General features: G+C 36.6%; 1 protein-coding gene and 1 pseudogene across 3 annotated transcripts in view; one reads left to right on the top strand and one right to left on the bottom strand.

Moving 5' to 3' along the window:
- Nucleotides 1-21,750, top strand: part of DPYD (dihydropyrimidine dehydrogenase) — an 858,879-nt gene that overhangs the window by 388,840 nt on the left and 448,289 nt on the right. For all 3 annotated transcript variants that reach the window (XM_063624340.1, XM_063624342.1, XM_063624341.1), the window contains one exon: nucleotides 7,393-7,577. In XM_063624340.1, coding sequence (XP_063480410.1) covers nucleotides 7,393-7,577 — 185 coding nt within the window. The remainder of the gene's footprint in view (nucleotides 1-7,392; nucleotides 7,578-21,750) is intronic.
- On the bottom strand, nucleotides 9,852-11,405 carry LOC134733733 (translocation protein SEC63 homolog; annotated as a pseudogene).

Below are 21,750 nucleotides of genomic sequence, written 5' to 3'. Positions count from 1 at the left end.
AGATTTTAAAATAAAAACCTGAGTATGATAGCACTGACCCATCTGCTCATTCATTCATTCATCCGTCAATCCAATTGAGTGTCCTCTGCTCCAAGAACCGTAGTGTGCTCTGTAGAACACAGGCAAGCAGTGTGGACAAATTCCTGTTCTCATGTAACCTACGATCTTGTGGGAAAAACACAATCAACAGTAACCCCTCAATACTTTTCTACAACTCTAACATTCTTTAAGTAGAAAGCTACAAATATATACCAATGTTTATTTTATTTCTATGTTTTTTTCCTCTATTTTACTCAGAAGAAACTGGCTTTAGGTGTCAAAAATAACGTTTTTTATATTTGGCTATTTTGTGTTATACTTGATTCATAAATCAATTCAACAACTAACTTTTCTGTTCCCAAATCTCCCAAGCTCTCTTCCTTTAGTTTAAGTTATTACTAATATTTTCTCTTTGGAGTTGGAGTAAAGAATAAGGCCCTTAGTCTGTCTCAGATGCTGTGCTTAAAAATTATGGCATTGCCTAGAGAGAATATTTTATCCTAAACACTGGCTTACTCAGTTTACTCCATCAAATAGGGTGTTGTCCACCTTTCTTCATTTCTTCTCTTGCTCAACCCTTTCTCTAAATTGCATCCATTGATCTCTTCCAAATGTCAGGATTATGATTTCAGAATGTTCGTTAGATATTTTTCTTAAAGAAACACAGCCTCCAGTTTTTGCCCATTCAGTATGATATTGGCTGTGGGTTTGTCATAAATAGCTCTTATTATTTTGAGATACGTCTCATCAATACCTAATTTATTGAGAGTTCTTTGCATGAAGGGTTGTTGAATTTTGTCAAAGGCCTTTTCTGCATCTATTGAGATAATCATGTGGTTTTTGTCTTTGGTTCTGTTTGTATGCTGGATTACATTTATTGATTTACATATGTTGAACCAGCCTTGCATCGCAGGGAGGAAGCCCACTTGATCCTGGTGGATAAGCTTTTTGATGCGCTGCTGGATTCGGTTTGCCAGTATTTTATTGAGGATTTTTGCATCGACGTTCATCAAGGATATTGGTCTAAAATTCTCTTTTTTGGTTATGTCTCTGCCAGGGTTTGGTATCAGGATGATGCTGGCCTCATAAAATGAGTTAGGGAGGATTCCCTCTTTTTCTATTGATAGGAATAGTTTCAGAAGGAATGGTACCAGCTCCTCTTTATACCTCTCATAGACTTCGGCTGTGAATCCATCTGGTCCTGGACTTTTTTTGGTTGGTAAGCTATTGATTATTGCCTCAATTTCAGAGCCTGTTATTGGTCTATTCAGAGATTCAACTTCTTCCTGGTTTAGTCTTGGGAGGATGTATGTGTCAAGGAATTTATCCATTTCTTCTAGATTTTCTAGTTTATTTGCATAGAGGTGTTTATAGTATTCTCTGATGGTAGTTTGTATTTCTGTGGGATCGGTGGTGATATCCCCTTTATCATTTTTATTGCATCTATTTGATTCTTCTCTCTTTTCTTCTTTATTAGTCTTGCTAGCGGTCTATCAATTTTGTTGATCTTTTCAAAAAAACAGCTCCTGGATTCATTAATTTTTTGAAGGGTTTTTTGTGTCTCTATTTCCTTCAATTCTGCTCTGATTTTAGTTATTTCTTGCCTTCTGCTAGCTTTTGAATGTGTTTGCTCTTGTTTTCCTCATTCTTTTAATTGTGATGTTAGGGTGTCAATTTTAGATCTTTCCTGCTTTCTCTTGTGGGCATTTAGTGCTATAAATTTCCCTCTACACACTGCTTTGAATGTGTCCCAGAGATTCTGGTATGTTGTGTCTTTGTTCTCATTGGTTTCAAAGAACATCTTTATTTGTGCCTTCATTTCATTATTTACCCAGTAGTCATTCAGGAGCAGGTTGTTCAGTTTCCATGTAGTTGAGCGGTTTTGAGTGAGTTTCTTAATCCTGAGTTCTAGTTTGATTGCACTGTGGTCTGAGAGAAAATTTGTTATAATTTCTTTTCTTTTACATTTGCTGAGAAGAGCTTTACTTCCAACTATGTGGTCAATTTAGGAGTAGGTGTGATGTGGTGTTGAAAAGAATGTATATTCTGTTGATTTGGGGTGGAGAGTTCTGTAGATGTCTATTAGGTCCACTTGTTGCAGAGCTGAGTTCAATTCCTGGGTATCCTTGTTAACTTTCTGTCTCGTTAATCTGTCTAGTGTTGACAGTGGAGTGTTAAAGTCTCCCATTATTATTGTGTGAGAGTCTAAGTCATTCCCTTTGAAAACGGGCACAAGAAAGGGATGCCCTCTCTCACCACTCCTATTCAACATAGTGTTGGAAGTTCTGGCCAGGGCAATCAGGCAGGAGAAGGAAATAAAGGGTATTCAATTAGGAAAAGAGGAAATCAAATTGTCCCTGTTTGCAGATGACATGATTGTATATTTAGAAAACCCCATCATCTCAACCCAAAATCTCTTCAAGCTGATAAGCAACTTTAGCAAAGTCTCAGGATACAAAATCAATGTACAAAAATCACAAGCATTCTTATACACCAATAACAGACAAACAGAGAGCCAAATTATGAGTGAACTCCCATTCACAATTGCTTCAAAGAGAATAAAATACCTAGGAGTCCAACTTACAAGGGATGTGAAGGACCTCTTCAAGGAGAACTACTAACCATTGCTCAATGAAATAAAAGAGGATACAAACAAATGGAAGAACATTCCATGCTCATGGGTAGGAAGAATCAATATCGTGAAAATGGCCATACTGTCCAAGGTAATTTAAAGATTCAGTGCCATCCCCATCAAGCTACCAATGACTTTCTTCACATTATTGGAAAAAACTACTTTAAAGTTCATATGGAACCACAAAAGAGCCCGCATCACCAAGTCAAAACTAAGCCAAAAGAACAAAGCCAGAGGCATCATGCTACCTGACTTCAAACTATACTACAAGGCTACAGTAACCAAAACAGCATGGCACTGGTAACAAAACAGAGATATAGACCAACAGAACAGAACAGAGCCCTCAGAAATAATGCCGCATATCTACAGCTATCTGATCTTTGACAAACCTGACAAAAACAAGAAATAGGGAAAGGATTCCCTATTTAATAAATGGTGCTGGGAAAACTGGCTAGCCATATGTAGAAAGCTGAAACTGGATCCCTTCCTTACACCTTATACAAAAATTAATTCAAGATGGATTAAAGACTTAAATGTTAGACCTAAAACCATAAAAACCCTAGAAGAAAACCTAGGCATTACCATTCAGGACATAGGCATGGGCAAGGACTTCATGTCTAAAACACCAAAAGCAATGGCAACAAAAGCCAAAATTGACAAATGGGATCTAATTAAACTAAAGAGCTTTCTGCACAGCAAAAGAAACTACCATCAGAGTGAACAGGCAACGTATAAACAGAACCAAAGACAAAAACCACATGATTATCTCAATAGATGCAGAAAAGGCCTTTGACAAAATTCAACAACGCTTCATGCTAAAAACTCTCAATAAATTAGGTATTGATGGGACATATCTCAAAATAATAAGAGCTATCTATGACAAACCCACAGCCAATATCATACTGAATGGGCAAAAACTGGAAGCATTCCCTCTGAAAACTGGCACAAGACAGGGATGCCCTCTCTCACCACTCCTATTCAACATAGTGCTGGAAGTTCTGGCCAGAGCAATCAGGCAGGAGAAGGAAATAAAAGGTATTCAATTAGGAAAAGAGGAAGTCAAATTGTCCCTGTTTGCAGATGACATGATTGTATATCTAGAAAACCCCATCATCTCAACCCAAAATCTCCTTAAGCTGATTAGCAACTTCAGCAAAGTCTCAGGATACAAAATTAATGTACAAAAATCACAAGCATTCTTGTACACCAATAACAGATAAACAGAGAGCCAAATCATGAGTGAACTTTCATTCACAATTGCTTCAAAGAGAATAAAATACCTAGGAATCCAACTTACAAGGGATGTGAAGGACCTCTTCAAGGAGAACTACAAACCACTGCTCAATGAAATAAAAGAGGATACAAACAAATGGAAGAACATTCCATGCTCATGGGTTGGAAGAATCAATATCGTGAAAATGGCCATACTGCCTAAGGTAATTTATAGATTCAATGCCATCCCCATCAAGCTACCAATGACTTTCTTCACAGAATTGGAAAAAACTACTTTAAAGTTCATATGGAACCAAAAAAGAGCCCGCATTGCCAAGTCAATCCTAAGCCAAAAGAACAAAGCTGGAGGCATCACGCTACCTGACTTTAAACTATACTACAAGGCTACAGTAACCAAAACAGCATGGTACTGGTACCACAACAGAGACATAGATCAATGGAACAGAACAGAGCCCTCAGAAATGATGCCGCATAGCTACAACTATCTGATCTTTGACAAACCTGACAAAAACAAGAAATGGGGAAAGGATTCCCTATTTAATAAATGGTGCTGGGAAAACTGGCTAGCCATATGTAGAAAGCTGCAACTGGATCCCTTCCTTACACCTTATACAAAAATTAATTCAAGATGGATTAAAGACTTATATGTTAGACCTAAAACCATTAAAATCCTACAAGAAAACCTAGGCAACACCATTCAGGACATAGGCGTGGGCAAGGACTTCATGTCTAAAACACCAAAAGCAATGGCAACAAAAGCCAAAATCGACAAATGGGATCTCATTAAACTAAAGAGCTTCTGCACAGCAAAAGAAACTACCATCAGAGTGAACAGGCAACCTACAGAATGGGAGAAAATTTTTGCAACCTACTCATCTGACAAAGGGCTAATATCCAGAATCTACAATGAACTCAAACAAATTTACAAGAAAAAAACAAACAACCCCATCAAAAAGTGGGCAGAGGACATGAACAGACAATTCTCAAAAGAAGACATTTATGCAGCCAAAAAACACATGAAGAAATGCTCATCATCACTGGCCATCAGAGAAATGCAAATCAAAACCACAGTGAGATACCATCTCACACCAGTTAGAATGGCCATCATTAAAAAATCAGGAAACAACAGGTGCTGGAGAGGATGTGGAGAAATAGGAACACTTTTACACTGTTGGTGGGACTGTAAACTAGTTCAACCATTGTGGAAGTCAGTGTGGCAATTCCTCAGGGATCTCGAACTAGAAATACCATTTGACCCAGCCATCCCATTACTGGGTATATACCCAAAGGACTATAAATCATGCTGCTATAAAGACACATGCACACGTATGTTTATTGCGGCACTATTCACAATAGCAAAGAGTTGGAACCAACCCAAATGTCCAACAACGATAGACTGGATTAAGAAAATGTGGCACATATACACCATGGAATACTATGCAGCCATAAAAAATGATGAGTTCGTGTCCTTTGTAGGGACATGGATGAAACTGGAAAACATCATTCTCAGTAAACTATCGCAAGGACAAAAAACCAAACACCGCATGTTCTCACTCATAGGTGGGAATTGAACAATGAGAACTCATGGACACAGGAAGGGGAACATCACACTCCGGGGACTGTTGTGGGGTGGGGGGAGGGGGGAGGGACAGCATTAGGAGATACACCTAATGCTAAATGACGAGTTAATGGGTGCAGGAAATCAACATGGCACATGGATACATATGTAACAAACCTGCACATTGTGCACATGTACCCTAAAACCCTAAAGTATAATAAAAAAAAAAAAAACAGAGTGAACAGGCAACCTACAGAATGAGAGAAAATTTTTGCAACCTACTCATCTGACAAAGGGCTAATATCCAGAATCTACAATGAACTCCCACAAATTTACAAGAGAAAAACAAACAACCCCATCAAAAAGTGGGCAAAGGACATGAACAGACACTTCTCAAAAGAAGACATTTATGCAGCCAAAAAACACGTGAAAAAATGCTCATCATCACTGGCCATCAGAAATGCAAATCAAAACCACAATGAGATACCATCTCACAACAGTTAGAATGGCGATCATTAAAAAGTCAGGAAACAACAGGTGCTGGAGAGGATGTGGGGAAATAGGAACACTTTTACACTGTTGGTGGGAGTGTAAACTAGTTCAACGATTGTGGAAGTTGGTGTGGCGATTCCTCAGGGATCTCAAACTAGAAATACCATTTGACCTAGGCATCCCATTACTGGGTATATACCCAAAGGATTATAAATCATGCTACTATAAAGACACATGCACACGTATGTTTATTGCGGCACTATTCACAATAGCAAAGACTTGGAACCAACCTAAATGTCCAACAACGATAGACTGGATTAAGAAAATGTGGCACATATACGCCATGGAATACTATGCAGCCATAAAAAATGATGAGTTCATGTCCTTTGTAGGGATATGGATGAAGCTAGAAACCGTCATTTTCAGCAAACTTTTGCAAGGACAAAAAAGCAAACACCGCATGTTCTCACTCATAGGTGGGAATTGAACAATGAGAACACATGGACACAGGAAGGGGAACATCACACACTGGGGACTGTTGTGGGGTGGGGGGAGGGGGGAGGGATAGCATTAGGAGATATACCTAGGGCTAAATGACGAGTTACTGGGTGCAGCACAGCAACATGGCACATGTATACATATGTAACAAACCTGCACGTTGTGCACATGTACCCTAAAACTTAAAGTATAATAATAATAAAATTGAAAAAAAAAAGAAACACAACCTGATTCCTCTTCCATGACTCTTAGATTCATTAGAATGCAGCATATTTAGCAAATAATTGCAAAACTACTTTACAGAGCAATTTCCACAAGGAATTAATGGTAATATTTGCATTTGTTGCTTTTAACAAAGCAAAGCAGAAATTGCTGGCTAAATGTAACTATATACTGGATCCATTAAATTGCTTAATAGTAAGTGTAAATAATTTAATGAAAATGTTATATATGTTGTCTCATTTTGCTTTATAAAATGTTTTGTTGTAAAAGGGAGATTAGCCATTGACCTGAATTCATGATGTAACTTTCAAAAGTGACACATATGAACAAGTTGGGGATAATATCAGTAGTAACAGATTTGTAAAAATGATGGCTATGAATAAAGTTTTAGAAAAATGTATTTTGTATTTATTTAAAAGGTTGTACTTCCCTTCTTTATAGATCCATACTTCGCAGACATAAATGTCCGCTCTGAAACATTGACCAAATCTGTGGTCTTTAATTCCTGTATGTGAGGTGTAAAGTTATGTCAGTGCACTTCAAATGTGTTGTTAACTCCAATATTTCATTAGCTTTTCATTTTTATAGTTTACTAAAAACAGTTGTTTGAATCCCTGGAACAATAATTAAACCATTATTTTTCTTAATTTTAAAATTATTGTTATGGAATTGTCTGTTGATTAGTCATTGTCTATTGTTTTTCACTTGTTTTTTCTAGTGAAAGAAGCCTTGAGCCCTATAAAATTTAACAGATGGGGTCTCCCAGAAGTAGATCCAGAAACTATGCAAACTAGTGAAGCATGGGTATTTGCAGGTGGCGATGTCGTTGGTTTGGCTAACACTACAGTGGAATCAGTGAATGATGGAAAGCAAGCTTCTTGGTACATTCACAAATATATACAGGTAGGCATTTGCCATCATTTCCACTTAATTCTTTTCCAATGGATAAGTGCTTCATTTATTTTTGATACTCATCTATAATAGCATTTCTGTTTGGTATATAATAAGCATATGTACAATATGTCACATACATAGTTGTATAAAAATGTTTAAATGTAGACTAGGTAGTAGAACTGTTTAGTTGATTAAAAATTGGGCCAGACGGGCGTGCCACCTAACGCCTATAATCCCAGCAATTTTGGAGGCTGAAGCAGGAGGATGCTTGAGCCTGGGTGTTCAAGATCAGCCTGGGCAACATAGTAAGATCCCATCCCTACAAAAAGTAAAAAATTAGGTGGGCATGGTGGCACACGCCTGTGGTCCGAGCTTCTTGGGAGGCTGAGGTGGGAGGATCTCTTCAGCCCAGGAGGTCAAGGCTGCAGTAAGCCATGATCGTGCCACTTGCACTTCAGCCTGGACAGCAGAGAGACACCTTGTCTCAGAAAAAAAAAAGAAAGAAAATTTATAATGCATTTGTACTATTTGAGTACTGTGAAGTCATTAGTCCTGATGTATTCAAAATATTTATTATTGGCTTAAATACATATATCATACACTTATCAAATCTGATGGTATACAATATTATAGGATATATACTAGAATCTACATTAATTATAATCTTACATAGTCCAAAAAATGGTTTGAGCTGTTCATTTGGACCAGATAAGGTCCTATTTTCCAAATTCTATGCACCTAAGTGGAAAGGAGACAAACATTTGATGAATTTCAGTTGTAATTTTTATTTTTTAATTTAATTTAATTTTTTTATATTTTTTGAGACAAAGTCTCGCTCTAATGCCCAGGCTGGAGTACATTGGCACGATCTTGGCTCACTGCATCCTCCGCCTCCTGGGTTCAAGCAATTCTGATGCCTCAGCCCCCGAGTAGCTGGGACTATAGGTGCATGCCACCACACCCGGCTAATTTTTATATTTTTAGTAGAGATGGGGTTTCACTATGTTGGCCAAGCTGGTCTCAAACTCCTGGCCTCAAGTGATCTGCCCACCTCAGCCTCCCAAAGTGCTGGGATTACAGACATAAGCCACCGTGCCCAGCCTTCAGTTGTAATTTTTAAAAACAATTTAGTTTTTAACAATTTAGGATACAGAATGTGAAATGATGAGATGTGAAGCTGAGCATACTTTGCCACAGCGACTGTGGTCTTGAGGAAGAAAGGTGTAACTACCAGATCTCAGTAGTAGCTTACTTTACGACTAAATGCTTTGTTTTCTTTTTGTTCTATGATTTAATTAAATGTAGATACAGTTACCTCATTTATGTAAAATGCTCCTGGAAAATTTGCTCTTGTTAATAAAATTTTTATTCTTTCTTTCCTATTCAAGGAAGACTGCTCACACTGTGCCTTTTTACCACTCTTGTTTTGGTTCTCTTGTTTGTTTCCCACATGCTAACAAAATTCTCTTTATCTTTGATGCTTCCTTTAATTTCTTCCTCTTTTCCATGACCATTTTGTCTATTCTAGTTGTCCTCATGTTGGTGTAACTAATGCAGGGCCTACTTATTTGCTACGTAGGGCCTGGACTTGACACTGATTATATCATCTTTTAAAAGTTTGATTCACCTGCCTGCTTCCACCTCCTCCTTGGCATCTTTGAGTAGTGTGGCTTGAGTTGTTGGGCCAAACCATAGTGTCCCACAAATGTAGGAATCTCAAAATGAATGAGGTAATTGGGAGACTGAGGTGGGAGGATCAATTAAGCCCAGAAGTTGGAGGCTATAGTGAACTATGATCACACCACTGCACTCCAGCCTGGGTGACAGAGACCTCATCTTTAAACAACAACAACAACAAAACAACGAGAGAGAGAGAGAAAGGAGCCTGTGGATTTTGCAAAGAGACAAAGCTTTGATTTAGGAAATAGCATCTAGGGAGATGCCAAATCTAAAATTTTAAAACTTTAAAAAGTTATACGTCAAAAGGGACTAGGCTAGGCAAAGAAAGGAAAAAAAAAAAAAGAACACAATTTAAATGGAGACAGACACTGGGAAACCAAAAGGAGACAAGTTGGTGAGTGGTTCAGGCTCCAGTCTCTGCAGTGACTGAAGGATAGATAGCAGCACTATGCTTTACCAAGTGTTTATGGTCTCAGACAGAGGAAGCAGCAAAGGACAGCTATCCACTCAGGGAGTGGATGGTTCCCTACTTTGCCTCCTTCTGCATTTCCTGTACCCCAAACTATCTTCCTATTATTTCTTATTTTCAGAGTAATTTCACGGTTTTTTTTTATAATAACAAAGGATTTATTATCATTTGCAGATGAAATAAATGCACCATCCCATACTTGAAATATTTCAATAAGCCTTAACATTTTTCAGGTTGTACCAAGGCACCACCACTGCCTAGTTATATTATGCACCCATTTCTAGATTAAAAAACTACACCTCCCTTAACATCAGTTCTGTACTGTTTCTGGTTTATGATACACTTCCAAAACAGCAAAAAATTGCAAGTATGTGCAAACACTGTGGTCCATTCAGAGTACTGCTTGGTCATCATCTTCCTCTTCCTCCTCTTCTTCCTCATAGCTATCTTCAAAGCCCTCACTGTCCTCCTGGTCTTCATCCCCCTCTATTGCTGTGTCCCACTGTGGGTGATTTTCTGGCACAGGCTTGGCCTCATGAACTTCCAGCTTCAATGGTTTAATCTGATCCAAACCCATATAGGAGTCTGATCTCAGAAATACAGTGTACTGATAATTTCCAGGCTTGCCTGGTGCAGGAAACTTCAGCTCTACCTCCTCTGTATCTTTCAGTGTACACACATGATATGGCATGGATATTCATGTCTGCTCCTTCCTATCTGCAATGTAAAGCCACCACCATTCTTGTTTTTCCTCAGGAAAGTAAAGGTTATACACAGGATGTGTTATTTTTGATTTGGTTTCCAATAGAGCTCTCTCTTTTTGCTGTATGCTTTGTTGTAATTCTTGCCACTCTGCTTCATCATCTTTGTTTTGTCTTTCATCTTGCTCTCTATTGGAGTCTCTGTCACTACCATCATCTTTCTCACTTTGGGAATCTCTATTGGTTTCTTCTTCTTCAGAATCACTGCCCTTATCTGAAACTTCTTCTTCATCTTCCTTTACTGCAGCTTCATTCCCAACAACTCCATTTGCCTGCTTTTGTTTCTGTTGCTTTGACTGTGGTAATAGCACAGGTGTAGGGTTTTTTTTTAAAGGTTTCTTTTTTTTGATTTAACAGTTTTCTTGGGTCCTTTACCCTTGTTTTGCCGTCCTCCTTTTGTCCTGTTCTTGTTAGTTTCACCCTGCCCATCTTCTGCTGGCTGTTCCTCTTCAGCACAGATGGACTGCTCCTTTTCAAATACTTCAGCCATTGTTTGCCTTGTCAACTTAACCAGCACTGTAACTAAGGATCCTACTGTGATGTTGTTGCTGTCTTCATCATCTAACACCTGTGATTTTATATTCATGGTCACATATGGAAAACACCCAAGGACAGCCATAACCTCTTCATATTTTTCATCTTCAAGGAAGTGCAGTAGAGTATGACGATCTGATTCTTTTAAACTCACCAAATCATGGATAGTTTTAATTTTATACTTCTTATGATTAGAAACCCGTCTAAGACTGTCCTCTTCAATGTGAGGGAGCTGCAGAAGGGGAGACTTAAATTGCTGAAGTCCCTGAACGGCCATCTGAGAAATCTTCATGCAGTTTTCTAGGGATGCCAAAGTTGGAGCACGAAACTCCCTTTCTTCACGGTTCGGGGCCATTACTATTAGTTGGCAGTTTTTAGTTTCACAGTTTTTAATCTTACCTCCTGCTGTATGACTCTCTAATCTGTACCTCCAAAAGGGCACTCTCTTGCGTAATCCAGCAGTCCACTGAATATCTTCCCTTGTGTTTCTAATCTACTTTTCATATTCACCAAACATCTTCATGTAAATGTCTTTCCTACATTTCAGATTCACTGCTTTTAAGTCAATCATTCCTTCCCAACTTGCTCCAACTCCAGTATTTAACTTTTTTTTTTTTTTTTTTTGAGACGGAGTCTCCTTTTTTCACCCAGGCTGGAGTGCAGTGGCTCAATCTCGGCTTGCTGCAAGCTCCACCTCCCGGGTTCACGCCATTCTCCTGCCTCAGCCTCTCCAAGTAGCTGGGACTACAGGCGCCCGCCACCACGCCCGGCTAATTTTTTGTATTTTTAGTAGAGACGGGGTTTCACCGTGATCTCAATCTCCTGACCTTGTGATCCGCCCGCCTCGGCCTCCCAAAGTGAATATTTAACATTTTTTATTTCCAGGTTCAAACCTACTAAGTTAATGGTCCTCATAAATTACTCAGAATAATTAAAATTTCGACATCGATTTGGAAATCAATACAATGCTGATGGCTTCTTATTTTACAGAATAACAATATTAGAATAAGGGAAACTGATATTTATTTACATAAATTAATAGGACACTTTATGAAAAAGTTAGGAAAGGCTAGAGTCTCAGAATAAGAGATATGCTCAAGAAAGTACAGTTAAAAGATTTACATTGGTGCACATACACAACACACACATAAATTTTTTTCATTATAAGACAAAACTGTACATAGCTGTATTTGCCAACTACTTATCTAAGTTTTTATTCTTCTCTCTTTTGTATATAACTGGTCAATTCTTATTCTATCTCTTAAACACTCTTTTATACCCTTATTTTATTTTGTTTATCTTTTGTGTGGAGTTATAATTTTGATTGACCAAAAATCTTACTGAGCAGCCTGCTAGCTCCTTTAAGAAATGAAAGTGGAATCAAGGGATAAGAGATAAGGTTTTTGTATTAGGCCAGATGAAGCCCAGTGAGTGTGTGAATTTGTAGTGAAAATGGTATGTGGGCAGAGAAGCTAAAAAGATTTGAAAAAGTAAAATTGAACACAGGTCAGTGGAGGATTTTGTTTTGTTTTGTTCTTATCCTAAATATTTAAATGCATTTATAGATTTTAAATTAAAATGAATAAACAATACTTAAATATATTTATTTATGATTGTAGTTTGGTAGTGTTTCACAATATCATTCTAAAGGACTCTTAATGTTATTTTTTTTCTGATCATTTCACTGTTATCTTTTAACTTACCTGAATCTAATAAATGTGTACTGGAAAAAAAAGAAATTATTTTACTTCCATGTAATGGCAAATAGGAAATTTGAGTAGAAATCTGATGTATAGAGAAAGGAGAGAAACAGACCTTTAGGTATAATGAAGAAAACATGCATCTGCTTTAAAAACACATATTGCTAGGAATGATAGTGTTTGAAATATAAAATAAAGGTTGTGCCATGTAAGAGTTTTGGATTTGGCTGAAGGATTCAGACCTGTCAAACTAAGTGTTGAATTACATGTTAAAATGGAGTAGAGAGGGAAGGTAGGTAAAAATCTCTGTCAAGTAAAATCAACATTTCCACCTTCCTGCCAGGGTGTTGGATGCGAAGTGCTAAGCAGCGATAAGGCTAACAAGGTACATATAGACAAAGTGGGATTTTTCTCTCTCCACATTGTCATTAACTTAGTTCTGGCCTCTATCACCTCTCTTGAAATTGTCTCCACTCTCTCTCCTGTCAAATCCAATGCCCCTACACTGCAGCCAGAGTCATCTTTCTAGATTATCAGTTGAATCCTAATTTGCTCATTTAAAGCCCTTCAATGACTTTTCCTCACACTCAAGGTAAAGGCCAAACTTCTTATCTTTGAGATCCCGATTTGAATGTCCCCAAGTGTACCAAGATTTCTCCTGAATCTGGGCCTTTCCCCCGCTTCACCCATTTCCCTCTGGTTGAGTCCCACTTGTCCTTCAGGGTTGGCTTCCTCCTCCTCATCCAGGGAGTTTGTGACATGAACTTCCTGTGTGCTCCTTATTTGAAGCCTGCTTACTGGTCTGTCTCTGCACAAGCCAGGAACCATGTTTATGTATTACTGTACCCTCAAAATAAAGTATTCATCTATTACATAGGAAAAATATGCAGAAATCATTTATATTAAATACATTTAAGAAGGAGTTAAGAAAACTAATGAGTTTGTTATATGATCAGTTCATTAGCACTATAATATTGTTTTCTCACGAATGTAGCATTTGTTAAAAAAAATTTCTGTAGTTTATAGCTGGTTGGTCAGCAGCACAGGTAAAATAACCCGAGGCTTGTTGTTGGCATTTGAAGTGGTAGGGGGCAGTTTTGGGGAATGAGCTCTCAACCTGTAGGAACTGGTGCTATCATCAGATAGATAGTGTCAGAATTGAGCCAAATTAGAAGACATTCAGCTTGTGTCCACTACAGAATTGATTGTTTTCTTGCTGATGGGGAGCAATTCGCACACACCTGGTGTCAGAAGCGTGTTGTGAGATTTTAGTAGAGAAACTGAGTTTGTTTTATCCACTCACACAGCATTCAGAAGGCGGAGCACTTGCTTTGTTCTAGTGTTAGCATATAAACAGATTTGGTTGCAAAAAGTGGAGAGAAAAGGGCTATATGGATATCTTATCGTCTTATGTCCTGCCACTGAGAAAAAACTTGGAGATAGAACACAAACTAAATTATTCTAAATTATAATCCCAGATCAGAAGCTCATTGTCCCTTCAGTAGTCATGGTAGTCCTGAGAAGGAGCTCTTATAAACATGGAACATTTTGTCAAATATTGTTGATCTACATAGAAATTATAATCACAAAACTAACTGGTTTGTTACATCATGAGAGTTATTTTTGCCATGTCATTATTCTTTTATTAAGAATTGTTTTCAATTCTCTATATTTTAGATGCAACGTTTAAAAAGCCACAGTATTTATTACCAGTAATGGAAGGGAACAACTAAATGTACATGTTGCTGCTACAAAAGTAGTTGTGGTAGAAATATATATATATTGAGAGACAAAAAATAAGAGTTATTAATAGAAGGATAAATATGGAATCAACAGATAGAGGTAGAAATCCAAATAAAATAATTTCTATAGAGCACCATTTTAAATATAGGGAAGAAATGAAAAGGAAAAGATCTGTTTTCTTCCAAGTAGGATTCATTCCATGAAAATCAAACATTTAGGGGAAAATGCAAAGTGTAAGGATGGAGGCATCAGGGCATTAAATTAAAAAAAAATTTGAGTACATATTTCTAAGTGACCTCAGGAGTCACTGCCTACTTAGTTACATACAGAATAATTGCAGTTGAATAGTTATAGAATATTGTTTATTGGCAGCCAGCATTTGAAGTTAACCTTCAACAACAATAGAAACAACACAAAAAGTTAATTTTTTCATTCTTGGCCTAGGTTCAATATTTCTACTACTGTGTATATATATATGAGTTTGCCTAAATATATGTTCCTGAATACTATTCTTCTGTTTTATTCTGCAAACTTATTAAAATATGCTGTATTCCTATAGTAAGTATCCACATTCAGGTGTTTGATAATGTTTTGATTATTTCATTTATGAATCTATATTATTTCTTCCGATTTGTCAACCCCCTTCTGCAACTAAGTTGTGAGGCAGAATAATTTTAGAATAGATACACAAGACACACACGCAAATATTCTGGAGTGATGCTGAATCTAAAATACATTCCTTAACCCTGTAAGCTCATGAAGCACAAGTATCTTCAGTTTCTCTGCAGTGTTTTTCAGCTTAATGGTAGCTTGTGTGAAATACTATTGAAAGTTATAATGAAGTTCTTTAGCAGTTACTGTGATTCTACTCAGATGCATGTAGTATATGGGTATATTTTGAAATAGGTGTTTATTAGGTTCATCAGAACTATCATAGATGTCTTGCATTGGTGACCTACTTTTCTACTGCTTACGATTTTTTCTGTGTGTATTTTCTTCTGGCTTGACTGAGGCACAAAAAAATCACTAGTGGTTGAGGGAACTAAGTATCTCAGGGGATTGGTAATGAGATACAGAGCCTTTAACCTCTTGGTCACTAGTTCAAATCTGCCCCAGGTCAAGAGTGACAGAAAGTCATTACCATCTGATGGCAGTTCAATAGGCTATGTGAAACGAATTTGTGATTTCAAGACCTGGTGGAGACAAATTCATGCCATAGACCTGCAGTAGAGTGAGTACAAATGGTAGCTGTGGTTTTGGTTTGAAGAGAAGTGAGAAGTCCAGTCATTGCTAGATATTCCATCTTCTTTCTGTGAGCTGAGCTTCCTTTTGGTGCATTCGTTAATGGAATGGCATGAGAAAACTAGGTTTATGCCGTGATTTGGAGCCAAGAGGAGCACATCCATAGGAATCTTTGTCTGTCATTGTTGCTAATGAGGTACAATTCAGCATCACTAAATAGACTTTTTTTTTTTTTTTTTTTTTTTGAGACAGAGTTTCACTCTTGTTGCCCAGGCTGGAGTGCAATGGCGCGATCTTGGCTCGCTGCAACCTCTGCCTCCCGGGTTCAAGAGATTCTCCGGCCTCAGCCTCCCAAGTAGCTGGGATTACAGGCATGTGCCACCACGCCCAGTTAGTTTTGTTGGTCAGGCTGGTCTTGAACTTTTAAAAAGTGATTTTAGTCTCAGATGATGATGAATTCAAGATTGAAAGTTACATCATCCATGTCTTCCATTTCTTCAATGCCCTCAACGTATATTTTTTAAAGGTTTCAGTTTCCTTTTTAATCATGACATTAATTTCATCTAATTTGGACATATGACTGAACATTTAGGGAAGTCTGTTCATTCTTTTTAGTCTTTCACTTGAAAAATACTTAGTTAACAAACAAGAACAGACAATTATAAAGACAATTAAAGATATGGAATTCCAAATTGAGTATCATGGAAAAAGATCATTGCAATAAAATCTAATTGAATTGTGTGCATTCATATCAATAAATGAAATTTTTTACATTCTGTTATTTTTTGGGTTGAGATTATGTGAGGAATTCTGTCTTTCTGTTATCTTTAATAAACTGTCATTTTATTAACAGTTTCTGATTTGGGGACATTTTAAAGGAATTATCTTTCTGAAGAGGAAAAAAGGCATGTTTATACCTGAAAATTTTATAAGACGACAGCATTTTAATAATAGCATGTTTACTATTTTATTTTATGTTGGGGTCAGTGATTTTTGAAATGAATCCACAATGCTGGATTGTAAGAATTTTAAAGCTACCTTGAATAATGCTTATGATGTGGGAAAAAACGTAAAGAATAGTAATAACTCTGCCTCATGTTAAAGATTTCTGCTCTGGACAAAGATGAACAGTTGTTGAAAATATGACAGTCAGGGATTTTAGAAAACAAACTTACAAGAACTTCTCTGTGTTGAAGTCCCTGTTACTTAGAAGACCTTCAGTCCCAACTTTAAATAAAAGACACTTGTTATCATTATCATTGCTTAAAATATCACTTTAATTCCACATCTTCAAAGGCATTCTTTTGCCCTGAAATATACCAGTGATTTCTACAATATCTGAAGAACTATGATTTGAGAATTAGAAATTTAAATTGCACAGGCTTAATATTAGAGTATTTCCGTTACCCTTTGCAGGTTTTGAGGCAGCTTATTCGACCTTACAGTCTCACCAGGAAGCTAATGGGAAAGCCTTGCAGCAATCTTCACAGGAAAGTTTCCAAATGTCAAGTGTCATCTTTCCAGCTGTTAGATGAATGGGTAGCCAAGAGGCGTTTATTTGGGTGTGCAGCCCCTGTGAAATCTGCGTGAGGCGGGAGAAAAGGCTATGATTTGGCGTTTAGTTTACCAGCATCAGTATAGTTGCAAATCTCCTAGCCAGGCAAAGGATTTCATTTTGTGGTTTAATGATTGACAGCCAGCTGCAGTGTTCTTGCACTTAAAGAATAAAAATGCCTGAAAAAAGGGCATCATCGATATGTCATACTAATTTTTGAATCCTCTACTGCTTCAGATAAAAACAATCTTATCAACAGAGCTGCCTTCTTCTTCTCTAAACCCCTTTCCAACTGAGAAGAGGTAGGCTTTTGAAATGACAACTGTATTAAAATCTTGAGACTTATTGAAAAAGTGTCCTTCAGTTTAAGATATATTGTAAACTCTTTAATTCCTGTGTTAAGAGAAGATTGATATAAATCATTGGCCACTGTCAGGTTGAAAAACAATGAATATCAATAAAAAGACAGTTTTAAATCATAATGGGTTTAGTTTGAGATAGTGATAGCCTCCAAAAAATAATATTGAAGTATGTCATGGCTAAATGCTCTTTCCATGCTAAGTTTTGCCACTGGGTCAGGATCATAGTGTTGAGATGACTTCAGGTCAGTCTCATTGGGAAACTGAGCCTTTAGACTTAACTAATACCAGAAATGTATGTGATCTCATCTTTATCTCTCGCAATGACAAGCAGTAAAGTCAAATTTGCTTACAGTCATTGAAAAATGAAGTCTTCTTCAGTTGCTTATAAATAAACATACTAAACTCTATAGTACTCTCCACATAATTTCCCTCTTTGATAGTACATTCAGGTTAAATTGTGATGTGTTCTTCAGCTAATATTTTAAAATTATTATTATGCATCACAGACTTGAAACTTTTTCTATTAAAAATTATATTCCTAATAATGTGAAGTTTTTTGTGTATAAAGGAGAATTTATTTTTTGTAACATCCGTATGTTCTAAAAGGAAGTCAAGGAAAAAATGAGCATTGAGGCTGTACCTAATGGAGCTATCAAAACGAAACTGTCTAGTTGGTGATAGAGAAAGAAAATACCATGACTAATAAGTAATTTTAATGCCTTTTATTAACTTTGTATAGGTTCCAAACTTGTATTAAATGGCAGTGTTTGACCTGAAAAGTAATTTAAAATGAAATTGTCTCCATAGAGACAGAATATTTCCTTACCCATATAGCAGTAGATTGCTACTTCAGGCAGAGATAACTGAAGATTAGAATGGGCAGAAATAAAAAATAACTGAAAAATCTGATCTGATACATAGGGAATCTAACCTTAGTTCATGTTGATGGAGTATGAAAGAAATTAACCACTGCAGTATCAATTGGTCCAAATAGACTAGAAGTGTTATGCATCCCATGCCAAATTTTCAGCACTCTAATGCGTGGGGCCCTCTGGGTCTAATGGCAATGTAGCACAATAAAACAAAACACCCAAAACCTTCAGTTTGCTGTGGAAAATTTAAATACAAAATAACCTAATTGGAAATTTTGACCAGAATGGTGTTGTTCTGAATTCAGTGATTTAGTAAAGTTGAATCTCAAACAAGCTGTAAAGGATCAGATCAAAAAATATCCAGGATGGTATAATGGCATCCTGAAAGTCAAGCAGTCTGGGTTCAAGTCCTGAACTAATTGCTCAGTAATTCTGCCTTCAGACTTTTGGGAATATCATATTGCCTTTTTGGTTTTCTCACTTATGTCTCTGAGACAGAACATTGTCATCATAGAGGTAGAATTCCCAGCTCAAGGACTTAACAACTTTTAAAGTCTCCAGTACGTTATCTTGAACCTCATTATTTTCATTCATGAAAGGGGTAGAATTATAATTTTATATGGTTCTAAAACTCAAATAATATATATATAAAAAATTAAAAATCTAATTTATTGAATACCCATTATGGTTGATTGTTTTTAGAGGCTTAGCATTCACATTATATGCAAAATTACCTCTGGATTAACCATTTTCCTATTTAAAAAAATGGAGAACTATACTGGATTTGGTAGAGATGTAGTTGGCCATGAGTTAGGAAGCTGAGGAACAGGATTTAAAAGAGTAAATTCACATAGTTAGATAATTTACTCAGAAGAATACAACAATAATAGAATTATCTGAAAATGCTATAAAAATTGTTAAATATCCTCAAAGAGATAAAGACAAGAATAACATCCATAAAAAATAAAAGAAAAAAATGTAATGCTTTTCTTAAGGTGTTAAAACTAGTTAATGGCAATGCTGGGGCTAGAACCCAAGTTTTTCTGTTCTCGATTCTACTGTTCTTTTCAATAACCAGCTTACTTTTTCCTCATGATGTTCTTTTCTCTTTTTCTGAGTTCCAGCTGAGCATGTGGAAGTCAGAACACATAAGTAAGTTCCTACCAGTTATCAGAGAACTCTGCTCCAGAGTGGAGACAAGTATTGGACTTTTTGTGATTCTTGTAACCAATACTCAAAATTCTACCTGATTTCATTTTAGATCACTTCCCATATATTGAACAGTCACTATATACCAGACAACATCCTGTGAGAATGTAGCCTTCAAGTAGATTTTTAATCAGTTTTGTTTTCTGTTGTATCCCTAGAACTGGTTACTTTAACGTGGTTACTTTAACGTTGGTGGTTGGCCAATGAAATGCCTGCCATATGTAGGCACTTAAATACAGTTGAAACAATGAGTAGGTTTTGGAAATGTTTTAGATTATGAGGACACTGAGTTTAGGAAATGGATTTTATAAGTTCACATGGCTCAGTGGTGATAGATAATACCTTAGACTACTAAAAGATCTGGTGCTTGTTGGTGGGGTAGAGTTACCATGGAAACAGAAGGATACAAATGAGCATGCTTGGGGTTTGTAGTTTTTCTCATTTGATCTTCACAATCATCCTTCCCTATAGATATTGTTATTTCTATTTTGAAGTGACCTCTGGGCAACCATACTGGTTTTCTCTTCACACTCTATCCTCACCTTAGTCTATTTCAGAGAATTCTCCTTCTAGAAATATAAGGGTTAATAGGTTAACACAAGAGCAAGTATTGGCTGATATGTTGTTGACTTACAATTTTGAGCTTCTTATTCCAAGGCTTAATATTTAACATCACTGCTGTCACCTTTCTTAAATGTCAGCTTCTTTTATTTACCTTCATCACTCTCACCTTGATCATACTGACTCCTTTATGTTACGTGGATTTGCTGTCAGGCACCACCCTGAGCTGGTCACCATGTTTTTATTACTTTAGTCATTGACATCTTGTCAGCAGTATCACCACCTTTGCCCCTGGGCCTGTCAGTGTGGCAATTGTTACCTTTTTGATTGACACTTTGGAAAATTTGTCAACATATTATTTACTATTTTAGGGGGATCTCTGTCTAGCTTAAAGTCATTTCTTAAAGTTGATTTACTGTTTTATTCTTTGAACAGACTCTTTGGTTTGTATGCAGTAGAGGCTATAATAGTCTACATGCTATTATATTAACAGATAATATTATAACTAGTAGAATGTAAAAGAAACCAACATATTACTGTAGTTCAGTGATATGGTTTAGATCTGTGTCTCCACCAAATCTCATGTTGAATTGTAATCCCCAGTGTTGGAGGTGGGGCATGGTGGGGGGTGACTGAATCATGGGGGCAGAATTAGAGTATCTCTCAGGACAAACTAAAACAAAAACACAAAATACCAAAAGACTAATAAAAAAAAACTTATGCAAGAACAGTGCTAAGAGATGTTTTATAGCAGTGAATGTCTACATTAAAAAAGAAAGATCTGAAATAAATAACCTAACTTTAAACATCGATGAACAACAACAACAAAACAAGAACAACAACAACAACAAAAAAAACAACTAAGCCCAAAGTTAGCAGAAGGTTGGAAATAATAAAGATTAGAGCAGGAATAAATGATATAATGAATAAAAATATAATAGAACAAAATCAACAAAATTAAGAATTGTTTTTCAAAAGATAAAATTGACAATTTGTTATCTGAACCAAGAAAAAAAGAGAGGATTCAAAAATGAAATCGGAAATGAAACAGGAGACATTACAACTAATGCCAGAGAAATAAAAAACAAGACCATAAGGGACTATTATGAACAAATTTGACAACTTAGAAGAAGTGGATAAATTCCTAAAAACATACAACCTATAAAGACAGAATTAAGAAGAAATAGAAAACCTGAAAAGACCAATAACAAATAAGGAGATTGAGTCAGTAATCAAAAACCAACCCAAACAGGAAAGCCTAGGACCAGGTGGCTTCACAGGTTAATTTTACTGTACATTTAAAGAAGAATTAATATCCTTTTTTCCTAAAGGCTTGTAAAAAATAGAAGAGTAAATACTTCCATACTCATTTTATGAGGCCAGCATCACACTGTTACCAAATCCAGACAAAGACACCACAAACAAAGAAAACTACAGGCCAATATCCCTGATGAATATGGATGCAAAAACTTTCAATGAAGTATTAGCAAACCA

This window comes from Symphalangus syndactylus, chromosome 12, assembly GCF_028878055.3.
Source record: "Symphalangus syndactylus isolate Jambi chromosome 12, NHGRI_mSymSyn1-v2.1_pri, whole genome shotgun sequence".
Classification (NCBI taxonomy): domain Eukaryota; kingdom Metazoa; phylum Chordata; class Mammalia; order Primates; family Hylobatidae; genus Symphalangus; species Symphalangus syndactylus.
Note: the sequence above shows the minus strand (reverse complement) of the source record. Positions and strands in the feature narration are given on the sequence as shown.